General features: G+C 44.2%; 1 protein-coding gene across 2 annotated transcripts in view; it reads left to right on the top strand.

The window, feature by feature from the left end:
- The window catches only part of MAPK8IP2 (mitogen-activated protein kinase 8 interacting protein 2), a 107,968-nt gene that overhangs the window by 45,497 nt on the left and 38,372 nt on the right, over nucleotides 1-24,099 (top strand). For both annotated transcript variants that reach the window (XM_075345441.1, XM_075345442.1), the window contains exons 3-4: nucleotides 9,339-9,587; nucleotides 23,770-23,842. In XM_075345441.1, coding sequence (XP_075201556.1) covers nucleotides 9,339-9,587; nucleotides 23,770-23,842 — 322 coding nt within the window. The remainder of the gene's footprint in view (nucleotides 1-9,338; nucleotides 9,588-23,769; nucleotides 23,843-24,099) is intronic.

Below are 24,099 nucleotides of genomic sequence, written 5' to 3'. Positions count from 1 at the left end.
TTGATCGTAGCGAGGCGTGACCCTCCGACCTGTCCTTGTCTCCTACACGGACCCTGGTCTAGAGACCCCATACCCTACCGGGACAACTCCAGGGAACAGCACAAAAAAAATAAAATAAAGACAAACAACAAAATAACGTCGCTTCTGCAAACTTCTCCTTGTTTGCAGAAGGCTACAGGAACTAGGATATCACACAACCAAACACACAGGCTGTCTCTATCAACTGTGGAGAGAAAATAACCATCACTGTGTGAAGGATTCTGGGACCTTTTAAAGGTCCTGCCTAATAAATAACTTGGAGCACCTGAGGGAATGCCTCTCAGCAGACTTACAAAAGAAGCATTAACTCCTCAGGTGCTAAAAGGAAAAAACGATCAATTAAATGAGGATGAGTCGCGCTGGAAAGAAACCAGCATGACACTGACTCAATAAATCTCATTGGATTGTTCCTCGACCTGGTGTCCCTGCCTGCTCTGTTGCATACCCCGTCTCAAACTGGTTGGCAGCGGAGGGATCAGAGCAGAAGGAATGGAGGACAATGGCCCATCAACATTTGGAACCAGAACCTTAGGGTACAAGAACTAGACTGTGTTGAGCCTACAAACAAAGGCCCGTGAATTAGGAGTCTGCTACAAAGGACTCTCCAAGGAGCAACTAATTGAGGCTTTGGAAGACGGTTGCCTGCAAGATGCCACTGAGGAAGTATTTCCACAGCAAGGGGAGGAAAGACGGGAGCTGGAGGTAAATATCCAAAAAAAAAGTCAGTAAACCTAGTCAGTTTCATGGATCACACCATAGTGTGGTCCGTGGGACATCAGTGATGCCAGAAAAAAACGGACTTGTCTCCATCCGGAACACACAGACATGCGTGTGCGCCTTACGGAGACACAGTCCATGAGAAATCATTGATGTGTGCGCAGACCCATTGATTTTAATGTGTCTGCGTATGTCCGAGATTCTGGCACGTATAAAAACTGCAACATATGTACCAGAATCACTGACATGTGAAGGGGACCATTGTTATATTGTATCAAAGTGTTATATCTTCAGTATCGTCTCATGAAAAGATAGAATAAAAAATGTCCAAAAATGTGAGGGGTGTACTCACTTTTGTGACACACTGTAGAAAATTAGATGCAATATCACCTCTGTTCTAGTCTGTGTCTAATAAAGCAAAAAACAATAGAGATGAATAAATACTTAAGCACATAAATGAGCGTATAAGGTCGTACCCTGTAAACACAATGCTGATTGAAATTGATTAGTGTATATTATTGTTTAGTATAATAAACCATTTTGTGTAATTGTCAGCGCAATCAGTGCCGGACATCACAGGCAGCATCTGTAAAGGGTGCTGGGTGTGGTATGAGGAGGAGATGGCACTGCTTGGAGATGAGGTCACCATTGAATATAAGATAGATGCCATTCGCAGAGTTCAAGAGAGGGCATTGCTGGAGAGGAGGCTTGCTGTGGAAGCAGCTAGAACCTCCAGACAGACTGTACCCACAGCACCCACCATGAGGGAATTCCCTAGTGTGTCACGTAAGGACGTTTAATGAGGCTGTAGGCGACATTGAGGGCTTCTTCCAGGACTTCGAGCATCAATGCCGATTATTGGAAGTCCCGGAAAGGGAGCGAGTCATACACCTGGGCTCGTAGAGGGTGGAGCTGCTGAAGCTTATAGAGCTATTGACCCTCAGTGGAACTGCGATTATGGAACCAATAAAGAAACCATTCTAGAACATTATGCTGTGACCCCAGATATACATACCAGGCTCAGTTCCGTACTTTAGCCTGTGATGGGAAAGTGTGTTTCAAGATGTATGCCCACAGACTCAAACAACTATGCCATCGCTGGCTTGAGAGAGAGGGGGCCTGAACTTGGGAGACCTTCTTCCAGGTCATCCAAAAAGAAGGGTTCTACGCCAAGTGCCCTACTGAGATCCGGAAATGGGGTGCGTGAGAGGAAACCAGAGACAGTGGAACAAGCTGCAGCTCTAGCTGATGAGGTGCTCACTATCAAGCCTCAGTGTAAAAAGCTCCTAGCAGATGGAGAAAAAAATGACCAGCACCCCAACACCAGAGGTCCCTTGTCCTTCAGAAACCAATGTTCCTTGACCTCCTAGTTCACCACCTCATGTGGATACCCGTGTGAATGTGCATCTATTTGCTCCTACCACATTTTCTGGAATGCGACGAGGAAAGAAAGTAGAAGAGCGAAGATGTTATAGTTGTGGGCATCCCGGGCATCTGCAGGCCACATGCCCATCTATCCAGTAAAGTCATCTTCCAAATTGAGAACCACCTCCAGCACCTGCACATCCATATCAGTCACCAAGTTCTCTTACCTACTTCTCGAGAATGCAAACTGTAAGGAGTGAGACGCAGCGCAAATGTTATCGATGTGGGCAGCCTGGCCATCTACAAGACACTTGCCTGGCTGGTTAACTGAGGAATGACCCTGTACCAAATCAACCTGTTAACTATCTACAGCCAAGTACAATGAGGGAAGAAAAAACGAAAAATAAAAAAAATTACCTCGTCCTTAACAGGTTAAACAGAATGCGAGGTGTTACCCCTTCAAGTTGACTTGCCTAATAACTCGGACACTCATGTTCGACCACTAGGTGTTTATGAGGTGCGGACCACAGCCCCGATTTCTTCTTATCACACAAGAAAACACTTACAGGAGGTTGTACTGGATGGACACAGAGATCTTGGTTTTTGTAACTCTGGGGCGTTTCTCACAATAGCTGATCCCCGAGTGTTTCGGCCAGAGAGAACCTGTCACCGGATGTTCTTAATACTTACTTAATCGTCGGTGCGGAGCAGACTGGTCGGATGGGCGTCTCCGTTCTCCGGGCCCTGCGCCTCCTCTTTCGGCTATCTTTGTCTTCCTTCTGAAGTTAGTGTGGATGACGCATTCTACATCAGCTACACTAGCCGACAGTGAGGTCCTGCACAGGCGAACTTTGATCTGCCCTGCTCTGAGATCAAAGTATTGTAGTGTAGTACGCCTCCGCAGGACCTCACTCAGCTAGTGTAGATGATGTAGAACGCGTCATCCACACTAGCTTCAGAAGGAGGATAAAGATGGCCGAAAGACGAGGCGCGGGACCCGGAGAACGGAGACTCCCATCCGACCAGTGTGCTCCGCACCGACCGTTATGTAAGTATTATAAACATCCAGTGACAGGTTCCCTTTAAAGAGAATGGTTCAAAATGATAGATGTTTAAAATTGCAAAGTGTTTGTAAAGAAAACATTTTTATAAATTTAACTTTTATTAACATTATCAATAACACAAGAAAACTGTATTGTACAGAATAAAGCACAATGTCAGAACACAAGCATTGTATCAAGGAATTGTTAGCAGATCAAATCCTAAAATATGGGGAGATACAAAACTCAAGACTGTATAAACAACGATGAGAACTGTAACCGACTACTGTCGGAGGATCAACATAATACCTTTTTATACTATATAACGAGGCCACCTTAGCGGAGTGAACAAAACCGGGGCCGTAACTCAAGTTTGAGTTGGCAGAATAGAAGATACTGAGTAAAACATGAACAAGAAAGAAAAAGAGAGAAAAGAAAGTCAGAGAAGAAAAAGGTGGGAGGGTTGGGGTCAAAAAGGGTAGGTGGTAAATAAAACATTTTTAATCTCCTTAAAGGAGTTGTCCACTACTTAAAACATCCCCTTCTTTTACCCCATGTTTGCGCCCGTTAAAATAAAAGAGCTTATATTCGCCTCTCGTGTCGGCACTCCCTCTCCCGGGGCTCACGTGAAATTGTGGCGTTATGCGATCCCTGCACCCAATCAGCACCAGCTTTACTCTCCTTGCCTTCAGATGAATAAGACTAAAGGCCCCGTCACACGCAGCAATATTGCTAGCGATATCGCTGGCGAGCGTACCCGCTCCCGTCGTTTGTGCGTCACGGGCAAATCGATGCCCATGGCGCACAATATCGTTTGGAGCCGTCACACGGACTTACCTGCCTAGCGACGTCGCTGTTGCCAGCGAACCGCCTCCTTTCTAAGGGGGTGGTTCATGCGGCGTCACAGCGACGTCACTAAGCGGCCGCCCAATAGAAGCGGAGGGGCGGAGATGAGCGGCTGTAACACCCCGCCCACCTCCTTCCTTCCTCATTGCGGGCGGCCGCAGGTAAGCTGTAGTTCGTTGTTCCCGAGGTGTCACACCTAGCGATGTGTGCTGCATCGGGAACGATGAACAACCTGCAACCTCAACAATCAACGATTTTTTTTAAAACGAAGGACGTGTCAACGATGGACGATTTGGTGAGTATTTTCCATCGTTAACGGTGGCTCGTTGGTGTCACACGCAAGGATGTCGCTAACGATGCCGAGTGTACGTCACGGAATCCGTGACCCTGGCGATATATCGTTAGATACATCGTTGTGTTTGATGGTGCCTTAAGTCAGAGCTGCAGCTGGTCGCTCACTCTTCTTGATTACCTTCATCAAAAAAAGAAGAGAAAAGGTGGCACTCACCAAATGGTAATCTTCATTTATTTAGAAAAAGGGGACATCAAAAAGCGGGGAGGGATGCTGGGAGCGTCAGAGACGACGGTGGCCGTTTTGTGCTCACGGGCGGTTCGTTGGGTCCAGACGAGTGAAGCAATGTAAGCAGTGATCTAAAGCGGACTGTATCCCTGGAAGGTATGATATGGCCAGCTTAAGTGTCCCTGTAGCATCACAGATTATGTAGTTTGTACAAGTAGCGTAACTATGTTGCTAGTCCAAATTGTCAGTCTTCAGGAACGTACTGCTCTACAAACAGGAAGCCTGGGGGTTGAGAAGCGATATACTCCTGGCAATGACAATTTGGATTAAGCTCTTAAATCTATTTTTCTTATTTTGGGTGACAACAATAACTATTGTAACTTTAGAGACCATTTAGAATAGATCTTCTCGTGACATCACATCTTGCCTTGACATCAAGTATACGCGATTTAAATTTTGTAACAAATCGGTTTATGGCCAAATTTTCCCATTCTTGGTATCATTTGCTTCAAGTCTGCTTAGGTGCGGAGATCGTTGTATAAGTTGATAAACATAGTATAAGTAGACTGACACCCGTGTTCAGGTACCACTGATTTAGTAGGTCCCAGAGGACTTATACTGATGTTTTTGTCCATAAAACACATGAAAACAAGCGGCAAAGGAAACTCTTTTGACTGGTTTGGCAAACTCTCTTTGTACGTGGCACAACATTTTTTTGCCAGCATGTTCACTGAGTGTAGAGTGTGACTGTATCAAATTCTACTTCACCTAAGAATTCATCCTCTGTACTACAACCCCTGACAAAAATTGTGGACTCACCTGGCTCTGAGGATGTTCATTCAGTTGTTTACTTTTGTTTAAAAAAAGCAGATCACAGACATGGCACAAAACTAAAGTCATTTCAAATGGCAACTTTCTGGCTTTAAGAAACACTAAAAAAATCATGAAAACATAATATGCTAGCCAGTAACGGTTACTTTTCAAGTCCAAATGGGGAACAATTATGGAATCACTCAATTATGAGGAAAAAATTATGGAATCATGAAAAATAAACAAACGAACACTCCAATCATCACTAGTATTTTGTTGCACCACCTCTGGCTTTTATAACAGCTTGCAGTCTCTGAGACACGGACTTAATAAGTGACAAACCGTACTCTTCATCAATCTGACTCCAACTTTCTCTGTTTGCTGTTGCCAGATCAGCTTTGCAGGCTGGAGCCTTGTCATGGACCATTTTCTTCAACTTCCACCAAAGATTTTCAATTGGATTGAGATCCGGACTATTTGCAGGCCATGTCATTGACCTTATGTGTCTTCTTTCAAAGAATGTTTTCACAGTTTTTGCTCTGTGGCAGGATGCATTATCATCTTGATAAATGATTTCATCATCCCCAAACATCCTTTAAATTGATGGGATAAGAAGTGTCAAATTTCAATGTAAACTTGGGCATTTATTGAAGATGTAATGATAGCCATCTCCCCTGTGCCTTTACCTGACATGCAGCCCCATATCATCAATGACTGTGGAAATTTGCATGTTCTCTTCAGGCAGTCATCTATTTATTGTTTAGCTTTTGTGTATGTAAATTCCATTTCCTTTAGGCGGTTTATTACAGTTCTGTCACAGATATTGACTTCAGTTTCCTCTCATTTGTTCCTCATTTGTTTTGTTGTGCATTTCCTGTTTTGGAGACATATTGCTTTAAGTTTCCTGTCTTGATGTTTTGATGTCTTCCTTGGTCTACCAGTATGTTTGCCTTTAACAACCTTCCCATGTTGTTTGTATTTGGTCCAGGTGTTTTAGACACAGCTGACTGTGAGCAACCAACATCTTTTGCAACATTACTTGATGATTTACCCTCTTTTAAGAGTTTGATAATCCTCTCCTTTGTTTCAATTGACATCTCTCGTATTGGAGCCATGATTCATGTCAGTCCACTTGGTGCAACACCTCTCCAATGTGTGATCACTCCTTTTTAGATGCAGACTAAGGAGCAGATCTTATTTGATGCAGGTGTTAGTTTTGGGAATGAAAATTTACAGGGTGATTCCATAATTTTTTCCTCATAATCGAGTGATTCCATAATTTTTTTCTTGTTTGGTCTTGAAAAGTAACTGTTACTGGCTAGCACATTGTTTTCATGATTTTTTTTAGTGTTTCTTAAAGCCAGAAAGTTGCTATTTGAAATGACTGTAGTTTTGTGCCATGTCTGTGATCTGCTTTTTTTTAAGCAAAAGTAAACAACTGAATGAACATCCTCAGAGCCAGGTGAGTCCATAATTTTTGCCAGGGGTTGTATAAATGTTCTGTGCCTTTTGTATGCAGTGTCTGTATGGCAGCCTGCATTGACTGACATTTTTTTAATTCTTAAAGGGAATCTGTCAGCATGCTGTAAGGGTTAAGACATAAAGTTCAGGCATGTCTGTGTTGATACACTCCAATGTTTTATTTGCTGTTTGTTTTAGCAGCTGGACCGTTATCATTGCTGTGTCTATATCCCTCCTGCCATGTTTTCCGGCACGCCTCCTCCTCTGATGGACACATAACAGTCAATGTATACTCTATAGAGAGTCTGGTGTGGACGGAGACAGCTCTGCTATATGACTAAAGCTAAAAATACATATTGTATCAAAACAGCTGCAGCCAGTAATCTAAGTGATAAATTGTTATCTTTTTGCCTACATTATGCTGCTCTCAGATGAGGTAGCAAAAACCTGCTGACAGATTTTCTTTAAGGCGACATTCATTCATTCGTGTCTCTCTGTCTCAATACAAACCGTGATACGAAGACCGGCCAAGGATTTCCTGAAAACTGCCTCATAGGAAAATCAAGTTTGGTGAGGGAATCTGCAGCCAATCAATGCATCACAGTCCATAGTCAGATGGCGACCCACAGATTTGTGACTAGCGTATGATTATGCTCACACTGCGCTTTGTTGGCAGGAAAAACGCTGTGTAAATTACGCGTGTTTTGATGCATTCTTTTAATACATTCAGTTGAATAGGTAAAGAATGCAGCAAAAAAACTGAATTTAAAAAAACGCACCACTGCTCAAAAAAACACACTGTGTGAATGAGATTTTAGAAATCTTATTTATTTTACTGCTAATGTTAAATAGTGGGGTTTTGTTCCACACTAAAAAAACGCACAAAAAAATTGTACCTGTGAACAAGCCCCAAGACGACGTGCAATTAGCATTTGTCAAGGTCACCTACCTCTAAGATGACTGAAGCTGCTAAGTGCTTGGCTCTTGCTCAGGCCAGATAGCTTTTTTTTTTTAATTAATTACGTAGCATCAGACTTTTCTTTAAGAAACTTGAATACATTTTGTGTGAGTAGATTATTATAATCAGCTTATTACAAGAAGTGATTAAAGGACTTGAGAGTATTATCACCCAAAATTCCCAGGCATAATTTTAATCTGATTTCTTCAATTTAGTAGTACTTACTTGAATATATTACATTGTCATCTACCAAAGTGTATCGGTCACCAAAATGCTCATTTTCCATGTTTTCTTCATCTTATGATATCATAAATATATTTTGCCCTATGTGGGATTCATTTTCTTCACATGACGCACACATGAATCTTTCTGAATTATCTTTATACTCTCTAATTAGACTGATTACTCATGAATATTTATTCGATGATCATAGGGCTCTTAGACTACATAATTAGCAGGTGCCTCTATATTCTGACATTCACAAAAAAATAGGTGACTTCTCGCTCCATGAGTACAGTCAGTTTTTACACCAAAACACTACATATACGTCCCAGTCCCTATACCGTGCCTCCTCTACTACACTTCCCTCTCGGCATACTGTACCCTCGCAGTGTGCCCTCTCACTCTTTTCTCACCCCATATTGCCCCCCTTATAAAACTGGCAGCAGAACACTCCTGTATTCGCCATGAGAGAGCTGCTGCCAGACATCTCTACTAGCGGCTTATCTTCGGCATTGATTGGCAGTCCGAAATTAGACATGCCAGATCCTTAATTTCTCCAACAATCAATTCTGTCACAGAGTCTCTGCTACTGATTGGAGCCTATAATAACCAATGATCTTTCTCGACAAAATAATCAGTATAGGTCATAAATGTATAATCATGGTGGTTCCAACTGTCAGGACCCCCCACTCTCTAGAAATGGAGGTTCCATAGCCCCTGTGAATGATACGGTAATGTGCACGATCAACCACTTTTCCATTTGCATGGGACTTTGGGACTCCTATTCTCTGAATCAGTGAGGTCCTAATTAAGGATGATCGAATACCGCAAATATTCGGCAACGCCAATATTCGCCGAATAGGTCACCGCTATTCGACTATTTGCGAATATTCGATGCGCAATGTAACTCTATGGGAAACCCAAATAGTTGCCGAATAGCAACTTTTCGGGCTTCCCATAGACTTACATTGCGCATCGAATATTCGCATAGCGGCGACATATTCGTCAGATATTCGCGAAGCCGAATATTGCCGAATATTTGTGATATTTGAGCATCTCTAGTCCTAGTGTTCCGACCTACAGCAATCATGCATTTATCACCTATCTTGTAGATTGACATTGAATGTATTTATAGACAAAGCCCTTTAGGTCTAATATTAGCTATAATTAAAAATAAGTGTGCTTCTGTGTCATTACACAACTTAAACATATTATATGGTTTGTTTATAAATAACATGTTCCGAAGAAACAAAGATATCCGTAATTTAAAAAGCAAGTGTCGTTACCTGTGGGGCTGCCGTTAGGCATTAACTGCTTTTGCCTGCAACTATTGTCAACATTCTGATTATTTATTTTTCAGGAGGGTCTTGGCTTTGGAAGATGTGATCCTTCACGTGCCATCTGCACTTTCCAGGAAGATTTCCAGGAATTTGAAATGATTGATGAGGAAGAAGATGAGGACGAGGAAGAGGAGGAAGATGAACTTCCACCTCAAGAAAACAGGAAACAAGTGGAAGTGCCTCCATCGCCAAGTCCTTCTCCCCTGCCACCTGAAGATACCCTTAAAAACCGGCCATGCACATTGAGACTCAGTGCCCCTCGAACGCAGGTAAGACGTTGAAAGAATGTATAAGATCTTAGGAAGAGAAGATAGATTATGTGAATGCTAATATATTACACATTGTCTTAGTTATAAAGTACCGTATATTGAAACATAATTAATTTCTTAATTATTGTAATCTTAGCACTACATTTTTTGCTCGCTCTGCATTTAGACAACAATCCAAACAGGGCTCACTGGAATCACCAACAATCCACAGAAGAACATGCAAAAGTCGGTCTGCGCTACCAAAAATACCCAGTGGAATTATTCAGCATTCTACCGATACCAAGTCTATTTAGATATTTTACTCACTTATAGCGCCATTAATTAGCACAGCACTTTACAGCCATCATCACTGTCCACATTGGGGCTCACAATCTAAATTGCCTATCAGTGTGTCTTTAGAATGGGGAAGAAAACCCACACAATCATGTAGAGAAAATACAACTTCCTTGCAGAGCGTGTCCTTGGTGGGATTTGAACCCAATGCTGCAAGACTACAATGCTAACCACTGAGCGCCCGTCCTGTCCTAAAGGTCCAAAAAGTTTGATTAAGCTTTTATAATGTAGAACTGTCTCATGCACTGTATTCGGAAAGATGTTTTTAGGGTCAAACTAACATATAGTATCTGGTAATTTTTTTGATGCGAGAGAATCAGATGCTATATACAAATAGCACTCAGCTCAAATTCTGACCCAAGTATCCTTTAAGCCTAAGCCACACGGCGAGAAAATCGGTGCGAGTGGAGTGCGATAAAACATCGCATTCCCCTCGGACCAATTCTAGCCTGTGTGTCAGCACACATGAGCGATTATTTTCTCAGCCCTAATCGGACCGAGAAAACAATCGCAGCATGCTGCCATTGTAAGCTGAGACTCTTTCTCTCGTACCCATTCAAGTGAATGGGGCGAGAGAAAAATCGCACTGCACTCGCGGTACACCGGTGTACTGCCAGTGCAGTGCGAGAATGGCAATAGCTGACTACGGAGGAGAGAGGGAGAGAAATCCCTCCCGCCCCTCCTCCGTGCAATCCCGCCCCCTGCAGCTGAGGTCTGCTCACATGATCGGACCGCAGATGCAGGCACACTCGTATGACACTCGGCTTCTGCTGTGCTGCCAGCGCGAGCCGAGTCTCATGCGAGCATTGTAGTAGTGCCCCGTGTGGCCCCAGCCTTACTGTGATTGTCTCGTATGTAAGAATTGGAGCACAGGTGCGGAGAAGATGGAGAGATTAATTTTTCCATCTTCTCCATTGCATGTCTTGACTTATCTTGGACTGCACTTAGATGACATCCTAGTGCAGTCTGCAGTCTGATGTTTTGCACGCACCCATAGACTTGAATGGGTAAGCGCCATAAGAGACATGAGGCAATTGCAGAACGCAGCGATAGCTTTTTCATGAGAACAAAATTGCAGATCTGCACGGCCCCATAGTATAACAGCAATCTGATAACACTGCCCTTATTATTACTGTCCTGTGTCTGCAAATCTAAATTTAAATAGTAGAATGGTGTTTAGGTTGAAGCTTTTCAAAAGCAATCTACCCCTTTGCAGATAACTTATTGTCCAAATGCAAAGATAAGCAACTTTCTAAATAGTCTCCACTAAAAATTCACTACCATTTTATGCTGCAGATGTTTGTAAGTCTATTTTTGCGGCTGAGTACTAGTGTGGAAAGGGAAGAAAGCTTGTGTAATCTCAGTGAGGGCAGAGAAAATAGATGTTATAAAAGGAAAGCAGACAAAAAGGGAATAAGTGCTATATTGTATAGAAGCTATTACTAGAAAAGACACTCCCAAAAGAAAAAAAAAAGAAACTTGAAGCAGTCTGTAAACTGCTTTTTCAATGCCAATAGTGCCCATACCTTTTAAAGTAGTGGTTGTCTCTTCTTTAAAGGGCTATTCCAAAATTGTAAGTTTTAAAGATAGGGGATAAGTTACTGATCGTTGGGCCTCCCATCAGTTGGACCTCTCCTGTGATCCTGAGAATGGGCTCTGATTCCTGAGAACCTGGGTCTTAAGAACACTGTCTTGAATAGGCGAAGGTATACTTTCTCAACCTTCAGTCTAATTATTGTCTATGGAAGTGCTAGAGAAAGCTGAGTACAGTGCTTGACTTTTTCCAGCAGTCCCACAGACAATGAATGAAGCTGAGGTTGGGCATGTTTACCTCTGATTCATTGAAGAAAGGACTCTGCAGTGCTAGAATCCGGGATCTAGAGCCTCATTCTCTGGATCATGCGAAGTCGCAGCAGTCGGACCCCAGCAATCAGTAAGTTATCCCATGGATAGAAGATAATATCTAGGAGGGAGGAGGAGCGCACCAGACATATAATATAATTAGAAACAGAGGGGTGCTACAGGGCAATCATGAAACATGGAAAAAGGGAGAAAAAGATGTTGCACATGACACAAGCACAGCCCAGTATAATGTAAAAAATACAAAACCTTTATTGAACAGCAATAAAAACAATTAGAGTACAACAAACTGCATACCCTGTACCTACTTGTCTCAAATAATCACCTATAGTGATGTCCTCACAATGCAGAAACAATCAATTTATAGTACACAGGAGTAAAGAGCCCCCAAATAAACAGTTCAAAAACAGGCAGTAATGTAGTGCAACCCTGTGGTCAAGAATCAGAATAATTGCAGGACAAAGGACTGCGCAAAATTCAACTACCTATATAACTGGAAATGCAGTCAAAAGATAAGATCAAATAGCAATAAAGTGATTCAAAAGAAGACCAACAAACCTGGAAAGGAAAATAGCCAACCAGGAACCCTGCAAAAAGAAAATAAAGTGGCAGGGACGCCTGTAACAATGCAGGCAAGGAGACAGTACCCTGGTAAAGCACCAGTGAATGGAATAGTGCGACCGGGGGGGGGGGGGGGGAGGGAGGGTGAACTCCTGTGGCTGGATGAGTGGGGTACAGCTGCATACCCACTCATCCACGCTGATCTCCGGCCACAGGAGTTCACAGTTCACCCTCCCTCCGCCCCGGTCGCACTATTCCATTCACTGGTGCTTTACCAGGGTACTGTCTCCTTGCCTGCATTGTTACAGGCGTCCCTGCCACTTTATTTTCTTTTTGCAGGGTTCCTGGTTGGCTATTTTCCTTTCCAGGTTTGTTGGTCTTCTTTGGAATCAGTTTATTGCTATTTGATCTTATCTTTTGACTGCATTTCCAGTTATATAGGTAGTTGAATTTAGCGCAGTCCTTTTTGTATTTTTTACATTATACTGGACTGTGCTTGTGTCATGTGCAACATCTTTTTTTCCCTTTTTCCATGGATAGAAGATAACACATACCATTTATGTAAAGTAACAAATCATGAAAGAAACTTATAAACCATGAAAGGGTGGACCTATAATTTCTATTAACACATGTCATATTCAGAGTGTCTCATCCCAAAAATGAAGCTATGCCTATACACAGAGGCTGTGCACGCTGGCACCAGTGATAAATAACGAAGTGTTCGAGCATTATACCACAGTGAATAATAAAATTGTTAGAGGCTTATTATGTGCTGATAACACTGCAAAGTCTGGGTCACCTATTTTCAATTGCTGACTTTTGATTATTTTTCTGCATTTTTCTGCATCCAGTTGGATTCCACTTTGTTTAATTTTTTATCCTTAGAATTTGTATAAGAAATATTTAGTGGAGATACGCCACTAAGGGTGTGATTAGTTCCTTCATTTTCCTCTCATAACAATTAGGTTTTATTACATTGTCTTGTGCTTTATTATATATTTTTTAATAATTTAAGGACACCTGACTACCAGGCTGCCGCCAGGTGTAAGGGGACTCCTGGCGAGCAGAGCAACACACGGGGTACACCGGAAACACGATACAATGGTGGGCTCTGGCGCAAGTAAGAGGGGAGCCAGGTCACCTTCTAGCACTCACCTGAGGCTGATCCCTCCACTCCCTAACTTACCTAGACGGGTCCTTCCCTCCCCCCACTGTATGGCGATCACATGCCTAAGCCCTCACTGGCCCTAAACTTCACCCTTACGCGTGCAGGCCAACGAAACGCTAGTTCTGCTACTTACATAAGACAACACAAGGTTGGAAAGACTAAGAGGGGGGAAAGACACATCAAATAAACAAAGGAACCTCTCTGCTGCAACTGAAATGACCCCTCAGCTTCCTCAAGAAACTGGTTCCTTCCAAATGGACAAGTATCAGCTATAGCCAACATATGGGGGAGAGAGGAGCAGTTATTTATAACAGAAGGGAGTGGCTGCAAATGAGGTTACAACTACCAGTTAAATCACTGCAGGATAGAAATGAACCTTAACCCCTCCAGTACTGGATGGAAATAAATATGCTCCAAGTCAAGGTAAATGATGAGCAGGCAATAAGGTGCAACTACAATCCACAGATCCGTCTGAGATCAAATCAGGCCATGCCACATTTGTGACACCTGGGGGGAGTCTTTTTAAAATTCATGAATTATTTTTTTTTGTATATCCAAGCAACACAAAAATGAAACATTTTAGATATGGAGTTCAATTAAAACTCTGTTGAACGTTTTGGCTTGTACAGCCTCTATGTATCACTGTTTTTATCTGGCTGCACAATAAGTTAACAGTATATCTGTCAGTGAGCTGGTTCTAACCATTGGGTTTGTAACACCATCCCGTGAACTTTGTCCTAAACCGGTTTACTGTCATATCAAATGTGAACTTTAAACTTTGCATTGGGCTACCCTTATTCTATTCCTTCTACAAATGTACAGTACAGACCAACAGTTTGGACACAACTTCTCATTCAAAGAGTTTTCTTTATTTTCATGACTCTGAAAATCGTAGATTCACATTGAAGGCGTCAAAACTATGAATTAATACATGTGGAATGAAATAGTTAACAAAAAAGTGTGAAACAACTGAAAATATGTCTTATATTCTAGGTTCTTCAAAGTAGCCAGCTTTTGCTTTGATTATGTTACGTCACCGCCAGAGTCTGCTCCAGCGACTTCTGCTCCGATCGCCAGGCGACGCCGTGTTCCTGCCGTGGATGGTGCTGGTGATGGGAGAGAAGTCGATGCCAGCGGCACCAGTGGGCGCAGGCTCCGATCATCCACTGGGCTGGGTTAGCTTGGGATCTGCAGTACCACTGACTGACTGTGGGTGGCATGTGTCTTCCAGCTGAAGTTGTCAGCGTTCAGCTACAGCCAATGGGAAGACACCACACCCTTCTTATTTCCCCTCCTGTCACATGATTACTGCCAGATATAGTTCTGATTTTCCTGGCTCCTGTTACGTCCTATTCTGTTGGTGATTCCTGTGTTGACTTCTGCGTGTTTTGACTACCCTTCTGCCTACTGTTTTTGTACCTTGCTGCCCGACCTGCATCTGACCTTTGCTACGTTTGCTGACTACGTCACTGCCTGCCGATTCTGTCCCTGTTCCGCAATTCCTGGTTTGACCCTGCCTGACTACTACTCTCATCGGACTGCAGCCTTCCACAGGTAGTGATCTCCAGTTCCCTGTGTAATTCCAAATCCCTGTATAGGGGTTAAAGGGTTTCAGGGTTCTGGGGGTCCTACTTGGTGAGTGGCTACCCTCTAGCCTCCCCTTTATAGCCCATCTGAGTCTGTGGATCCAGGCAGGCGTTACAGATTACTGCTTTGCACAGTCTTGGCATTCTCTTGATGAGCTTCAAGAGGTAGTCACTGGAAATGGATTTCACTTCACAGGTGTGCTCTGTCAGGTTTAATAAGTGGGATTTCTTGCCTTATAAATGGGGTTGGGACCATCAGTTGTGTTGTGCAGAAGTCTGGTGGATACACAGCTGATAGTCCTACTGAATAGACTGTTAGCTGCTTTTTTCTTGCCATAATACAAATTCTAAGTAAAGAAAAACGAGTGGCCATCATTACTTTAACAAATGAAGGTCAGTCAGTCTGAAAAATTCGGAAAACTTTGAAAGTGTCCCCAACTGCAGTGGCAAAAACCATCAAACGCTACAAAGAAGGGGGCGTGGCTTGAGCTTGATGGCAGGCAGAGGTGTTCTGTAGGAGCTCTTGCAGGCTGAGGTGGCAAATAACATAGCAAAACCCACCTGGCACTCTCTAACATGACGGGGAAGAGAGGCACAGCACCACAGACCGGACCACCGGCCCTGAGAAGCAGCAGCACAGCAGTGGATCGTCTGTTCAAAGGGGGAAGCTCTCTCCGGTCTCCAGGCCGGCTCCAGTAATGGCACCTGCATCCATGAGGCAGGTGCCTGCAGCAACAGCAGCCGTCAGCGGTGGCAGCGGGACAGAAGTGGCGGTGGCGATGCATAGCGTGCAGGTACAGGGCGGTGCCGTCAGAGATCGCCTGGGACCGAGATCTCCGCTTTCGTCACAGAGACCAGTGGTGCAGGGGTATACAGGGTGTGAGGCTGCTGCACAGAATACTCAGAAGGAGGGGGGCGGTGGAGTTCAGGCCCCACAGCAGAGCTTGATGAGCCAGGCTGGTGAAGAGAGCAGGAGTCTGGGCACTGATGGAGATATTCATGGGGGTAATGAAAACAGGGCCTCCCAGGCATGTTAGGAGTTGTCAGGCTCCCAAAGCAGTCAATCCCCACACAGTCAGGGGAACCAAAATGGAGGTCAGATCACACAAGGAGTTAACCCAGGTAGCTCCACTGTGGATACAGAGCGCATCCTGCAGCTGCTGGCTGCTCTCCCCACCAAACATGACCTGGACAATCTAGTTACTAAAATGGAGGCGGCACATGAGAGGGCTCTGTCCATTGTGAAAGGGGACATTGATGCTCTGGATACACGCACCACTGCAGTGGAGAATGATGTGGTTACACTATTTGAAAGAGTTAACACACTGGAGCAAACTCTATCCAAAGCTAGTACACACCTGAAAAATGTCGCCATCTTGTTAGATGATCAAGAAAACAGGGGGAGGCGAAATAATATTCGTTTGAAAGGCACCCCAGAAGAGATAGCAGCAGCTGCCCTCCCTAAGTCTGTAACTTTAATTTTCAACAAAGTGATGGGAGCTGCAGAGGACTCCACTTATGTGATCGACAGAGTCCACAGAGTGTTCCGCCAGGGGCCGGGTGACACAGCACAGCCGAGAGATGTTCTGTGCAGACTGCATTACTACACGGATAAAGAAGCCATACTGAGGAAGGCATGGGTCCATGGAACCGTCTCTTACGAAGGGTCTGAAATCAAGCTTTTTCCTGACATATCAGCCAGAACCCTGTATATGAAGCGTCAGCTCCTCCCTATTCTACAAAAAATTAAAGAGAAAGGAGCATCTTACAGATGGGGACATCCATTTCACCTAATAGTACGCCACAATGGAGACCAATATCTGCTGAAGCGGCCGGAGGAGGTGGAGGGTCTCTTCCAATTTCTTGATACACCGGCAGTAGAGATCCCTAACTGGCTACATATGGACAGACCCGCCGGGTTACCCCAAAGAAGAAGAGAAGGTGGACGCCGCCGTGCAAGACCTCAGAAGAGTTCCAGGGATCCCAAGCCGGCCAGAGAATCTTCCCAGGAGGAGCCAGATTGAAGACTTGGGTCTGATTGCGGTTTTCTATCTTGTGGTGGGGGGAGCGGGAGACGTGGGAGGATGGCCCCTTATAGGCCGGACGCGATCATAAATATTGGGTTAATTGCTACTTGAAATGTATTTGTCTCTCTTTTCTTGGGTGGGAGGGAGTGAGGTGGAGAGATTATTATTCCCCCTCTATGCTCTCTTTTATCCGTTTGTGTTCCTCCCTTTTCTCTCTTTTTCTCTCTCTCTTCTCTCTCTTCCCTTTCTTTCTCCTCTCTCTTCTTGCTCCTCCTTTTCTCTCATCCCTTTCTCTCTTTCTTCTCTCTCTCTGTGCTCCGTCGTTTCTCTTTCGCCCCTTTTTCTCTCTTCCTCCACTCTCTCTCTTCTTTATCTTTTTCTCCCCTTTCTTCCCCTTTTCTATCTCTTTCGCTCTCCCTTTCACACCCCCTCTCTTTGTCTCTCTCTCTCCCCCTCTCTCTCTCCCCCTGACGGGGTCTCACATGGAACCTTCAATTGATAATGTTGATGGATAGTCTGATAAACGTGTTGTTCTTCTAAGAAATGTGCCTCTCACTGCCCTGTCGTGTAACGGGGAGGTGAGACGTGGGTTTTCAGTTCACTATAATATTGTCATTTCTGCCTCGAGCTTGTTTAGCTTTTGCCCTTGGTCTTCCACGCACCCCAAGGGTGGTTCTCCCATCTGGAGAGCACCAGGTCTCTAAGTTCTTCAGAGACTGCATAGTTTTATTGTGTGAAACCTACTGGCCATTCCTTTAGGCCAGCTGTTACTGTTCATATTTTTTGTCTGCTAATACTTATCGCTTTTTTTTTTTTCTCTCTGCTCTTTCTTGTCTGCTGCTAGTTCTTTTTTCTACCTGATTCTTGATCCCCCCCTCCCACCCGATCCTTACCCCACTTTCCCGTATCCGGTCAGTGTTTTGTAGGGGGTTCAACACTGTTTCTGACCCAACATGCATAAACCAGGGAACTCGGAGGTGAAATGTGGGACATTGAATGTGAAAGGTTTACATAGCCCGGGTAAGAGGTCTATCCTGGCAAATACGTTAAAAAAAATGGGGGTCCAAATTGCTTTCCTGCAAGAAACGCATCTGTGCAAATATAAACCGTTTAAATTGACATCACGCTGGTTCCCTGAGGCGTATCATAGCTTCTCGCCGGACCCGAAGTCCCGAGGTACTAGTATTCTTGTCTCGCGCTCCATCCCTTGGGAATTCATGGACTCTCGCAGTGATGACAGGGGACGGCTATTGTTGGTGAAGGGCAGGATCGCTACGCATATTTACACATTAGCTTCTATATACCTCCCCAATGTGGGGCAAATTGATACCCTGGCTGGATTTGTTGAAACTATGGAGGATTTCGTGGAGGGGACACTCATTATGGGGGGGGATTTCAATATCGCTCTAAACCCAGCTCAGGACACCTCCTCGGGGGCCTCTGCACATCCTACATCAGCCCTCCGCAGGCTGCGGTGCTTATTACATGAGCAGCAGCTCGTGGACACATGGAGATTGTTGCACCCGACTGACAGGGACTACTCTTTCTATTCAAAAGCACATGGTGTTTACTCCAGATTGGATTACTTTTTTGTAAAAGATAAAGACCTCGAAAGGATCTCCAAAGCCCAGATAGATAGCATAACATTCTCTGACCATGCACTTTGCACTGTGTCTATGGTGCTACAGTCTCCGTTTCCACAGCAGTGGCAATGGAGACTGAACACTTCCCTACTGGAGGACCCTGAAAGCCTTCAGTCAGTACAGAACTCCCTGACTGAATACTTTACGTTGAACGTGGGTGGGAATACATCACCAACGACGGTCTGGGAGGCCCACAAATGTGTTATTCGAGGGGTTCTCATACAGCAAGGGGCAAGAAGAAAGAGGGAAAGGGAACTAGAGGTCAACAGACTGCTAACACAGCTGAGAGATCTGGAGACACAACATAAGCAGATGCCCTCGGCGGAGGTGGGAGGAGCCTTATTCAAAGTCCGAGACGAGCTACGGAAATTACTTAACAGCAAGGCAAAAGGGGTCCTTAATAGATGCCGTAGACATTTTTATGAATACGGGAACAAGTGTAGCAAGACATTAACGAGAGCACTCAGACAACCACAGGCGACAACCTTTATATCAAAAATTTCCCCTACACACCCTCAGGGCTCAATATTACATTCTTCGGCAGAAATTGCGGAGACGTTCCAAAAATTCTATGCATCCTTATATAATTTAGAGACACATGACCCCACTTTGTCAAAATCATCTATTAAAAGTAAAATTTCAGAGTACATCAGAGAAGCAAAAATGCCGCGGTTGACAGACTCCGAGACAGCCACATTGGAAACTCCAATTTCAAATCAAGAGCTGGTGGACGCAATAGAGTCATCCAAATCGGGAAAGGCACCTGGGCCTGATGGACTCCCCCTCGTATACTACAAAAAACTTAAGGAGATTATATCCCCACACCTCCTGTCAGCCTTTAATTCTAGGGCTTCAGAGGGCTCAACTCCCAATGCAGATTCATTGAGAGCACACATCACGGTAATACCTAAGATGGGGAAAGACCCAACACAATGTGCTAACTATCGCCCGATATCCCTGTTGAATGTGGATACAAAATTATTTGCTAAAATCCTTGCAAGCAGGCTGGCACCTCTGATCTCTCAAATAATCCACCCAGATCAGGCGGGGTTTATGGCGGGTCGTGAGGCACGTGATAACACAGTTAAGGCCATTAATTTGATACATAAAGCTAAAATTGGGGGTCTACCCTCTATCCTGCTGTCAACTGATGCCAAAAAGGCTTTTGATAAAGTGGATTGGAACTTTATGGAAGCCACGCTCGGGTGTCTGGGGTTGGGAAGTGGAATGATGGGTTGGATCATGTCTTTATACTCGGTACCCTCGGCGAGAGTCCGAGTGAATGGGATTCTGTCAGACCCATTTAAAATATCTAATGGCACCCGTCAGGGATGTCCGCTGTCTCCCTTAATCTTCATCTGGACGCTAGAACCCTTCCTCAGACACGTACGAGCCAACTCAAATATTGCGGGTATTGGGGTGGGCCATGTTACACACAAAGTAGCTGCATATGCGGACGATCTCCTGTTCTTCGTGTCAGCCCCCAGGATCTCCCTGCCCAACTTAATGAGGGAATTCCGGAGATACTCCAGTTTATCAAATTTCAAGATAAATTTCATGAAATCTGAGGCCCTTAACATAAATCTCTCATCCAAAGAGGTGGAAGAGTTGAAGGGATCGTTTAATTTCCGATGGGCATCCCAATCTCTAAATTACCTGGGGATACGGCTGACTGGGGATCTCGGTCTGCTCTATTCTCAGAATTTCCCGTCTCTGCTGTCTTCCATTAGGCTGGACTGTGACAGATGGGGGAAATCATTATTCTCTTGGTTTGGCAGAATCCAGATTTACAAAATGAATATCTTACCTAGAATTCTATATCTACTGTAGGCGCTCCCAATCAAAATACCCTCAGGATTTTTCAAATCTCTGGAGTCCATTCAGTCCTCCTTCATTTGGGCAGGTAAATCGGTACGAATAAAAAGAGCTATTTTGCACAGGACCAAGTGTAGTGGGGGGATTGGGCTGCCAGACATGAGAAGGTATCATTTAGCAGGTCATCTAACTAGAATGATTGATTGGTGCAGGAACGGGTCTCAAAAGGCTTGGATACAAATTGAGCAGTCCTTTTCCCCAATTCCCCTCAACAAATTGCCATGGGTGCTCTCGGAGGTCCTTGCAAGCTTGAAAACACATCCAACTATCGGGTCAACTGTGACATACTGTAATACGGGGAAGGTGCAATCAGAAATGTTACCCAGGCAATCGAGCTTGACGCCAATCCTGAGCCATCCTGCCTTTGAGCCAGGCAGAGCGGATCCAGTTTTTCAGTCTTGGGTTCGGGGCGGGGTGTATCGGGTAGAGGACTTTGGAAACCGGGACACCTGGCCGTCGGTAGAGGGATTGGCAGCTAAACAGGATCCCAGCTCACTTGGTCATTGGAGATGCTTGCAACTGGCACACTTTTTCAGTAGCCTTCCAGCCAGATCCCTCTTTCAGCGACCCAAGACACAGTTTGAACAAATATGTATGGGACCAGGCACGATACGGCATTCTCTTTCAGCAGTATATTCGCTCCTATCTTCGCCCCCGGACCAACAAATCCCCCCTTTTGCTTCACAGTGGGAACGGGATCTGGGAATCCAGCTGACACCAACACAGGGGGAAAGGGTCTTCAGATTGGCGCACACATCCTCCATCAGCTCCAGGTTTCAAGAGGCTAGCTACAAGCTGCTAACCAGATGGTACAGAGTACCTTCAAGGGTACATGCGATGTTCCCAATGGTTGATCCCATGTGCTGGCGGTGTGGCACAGCAGAGGGCAACATTCTACACGTGTTCTGGGAATGTGAGGCGATCCGGCCCTTCTGGAGGGGAGTGTCTGATATAATTTCACGGTTGACGGGTGGAGAGGAGGAATTGGGACCTGCTGCCGCCCTGTTACATCACTGCAGGACTTCTGAAAAAATATACAAAAAATCTTTGAGGAAATTCCTCATCATGGCGGCGAGAATGTGCATCCCAGAGAGATGGAGGAGCACGGCACCCCCCTCGCTGGTTCAATGGATCAATAAGGTCAATGACCTCATGTATATGGAGGATCTAACCTCATCATTACACAACTCATATGAGAAATTTTGGGCCACGTGGAGGGAGTGGATGGACTTCCAGCACTCGGAGGACTATGGTGCTCTGGTGGGCAGTGTTGAGGCGGCTGAGGGAACCACAGAAGGTAATACATAAGCGGATCCCCAGACCCCCCCCACCCCTTGTTACCCTCACCTGGACCCTCCACCTCCCAGCCCCCCCCCGCCCTCCTCCTTTTCCCCAGTTTCTCACTCTTTTTTCTATTCTTTGTTTTATTTCTCTTGCTTTCTTTCTGGTCTTTTACTCTTTCGCTTCTTACTATTCTTGGTGAGTTACGTATGTTACCTGTTAAATGTGAATTTATTCTTTGAAAAAGCTAGATGGAACCTTGAATGTCTATACACCTGAAAGGGGGCATTTGCGGGAACATTTTCTGTCACGATGTAAAAATGTAAAGTGTGCCTTATGTCCTATTTTTTGGTGTGTTGAATGTATCTTACAAAGGTCCATTTGATCTTAAGAACTGTTACGTGTTTTGTTAAAGGATTACATTTATAAATAAAAGAATTTAAAAAAAAAAAACGCTACTAAGAAACTGGCTCACATGAGGACCGCCCCAGGTCAGGAAGACCAAGAGTCACCTCTGCTGTGGAGGATAAGTTTATCCGAGTCACCAGCCTCAGAAATCGCAGGTTAACAGCAGCTCAGATTAGCGACCAGGTCAATGCCAAACAGAGTTCTAGCAGCAGACACATCTCTAGAACAACTGTTAAGAGGAGACTTTGTGCAGCAGGCCTTCATGGTAAAATAGCTGCTAGGAAACCACTGCTAAGGACAGGCAACAAGCAGAAGAGACTTGTTTGGGCTAAAGAACTTAAGGAATTGACATTAGACCAGTGGAAATCTGTGCTTAGGTCTGATGAGTCCAAATTTGAGATCTTTGGATCCAACCACCGTGTCTTTGTGCGATGCAGAAAAGGTGAACGGATGGACTCTACATGCCTGGTTCCCACCGTGAAGCATGGAGGAGGAGGTGTGATGGTGTGGGGGTGCTTTGCTGGTGACACTGTTGGGGATTTATTAAAAATTAAAGGCATACAGAACCAGCATGCCTACTACAGCATCTTGCAGTGGCATGCTATTTCATCCGGTTTGCGTTTAGTTGGAACAAAATTTATTTTTCAACAGGACAATGACCCCAAACACACCTCCAGGCTGTGTAAGGGCTATTTGACTAAGGAGGAGAGTGATGGGATGCTACGTCAGATGACCTGGCCTCCACAGTCACCAGACTTGAACCCAATCGAGATGGTTTGGGGTGAGCTGGACCGCAGAGTGAAAGCAAAAGGGCCAACAAGTGCTAAGCATCTCTGGGAACTCCTTCAAGACTGTTGGAAAACCATTTCCGGTGACTACCTCTTGAAGCTCATCAAGAGAATGCCAAGAGTGTGCAAAGCAGTAATCAAAGCAAAAGGTGGCTACTTTGAAGAACCTAAAATATAAGACATATTTTCAGTTGTTTCACACTTTTTTTGTTAAGTATTTCATTCCACATGTGTTAATTCATAGTTTTGATGCCTTCAATGAAAATCTACAATTTTCAGAGTCATGAAAATAAAATAAACTCTTTGAATGAGAAGGTCCAAAACTTTTGGTTTGTACTGTATATACAAATTGAAAACTTGGTGCTACCAATTGGGGTGTGTCTCTACACATCGACACTGTTCTGTCAGTGCTGACTGTACACCTGGGCACTCAGGGCATAACCACACCCCTTTGGCAAGGAAAATGGTAAGGAAAATTGACATCCACTTGTGAATTTATTTATAAAGTTCCAGCAAAATAATAAATGAAAGATAACAACTCAATTCCTCAAGGACGTTTATGAAAATGTAATGTTTCTGGTTAGTTTGCCATATGTTGGGTGCCAGCAATTACATTGGATTATTTTGAGATATTCTATTCTCTGAATCTCAGGACACACTTAACAACAACGGTGGATTCATTTCTCAGAGTGACAGCTGGGCAGATCCTGAGAGGAATGAGACTGGTGAGAGCGTTAGACTCATTCTTTGCATGGCTGTCTATAAATACTTTCCTGGATTTCATCATTTGTGTTAGTTTTATATCGTCATCATGGGTGAGAATGTTTCTTTTTTGCATGTTAAAATAATTTGTTTTAGAATGGAATTCATTTCTTTTGCCCCTTCACCTGTTTTGATATCAGCTTTTTCTCAAGGTGCAATTTTCTTTTCTCATGCTTTTTTCGTGTTTAAATTGTATTTATCGATTTTCAATATATAATAA

This window comes from Anomaloglossus baeobatrachus, chromosome 4, assembly GCF_048569485.1.
Source record: "Anomaloglossus baeobatrachus isolate aAnoBae1 chromosome 4, aAnoBae1.hap1, whole genome shotgun sequence".
In the NCBI taxonomy this organism is placed as follows: domain Eukaryota; kingdom Metazoa; phylum Chordata; class Amphibia; order Anura; family Aromobatidae; genus Anomaloglossus; species Anomaloglossus baeobatrachus.
Note: the sequence above shows the minus strand (reverse complement) of the source record. Positions and strands in the feature narration are given on the sequence as shown.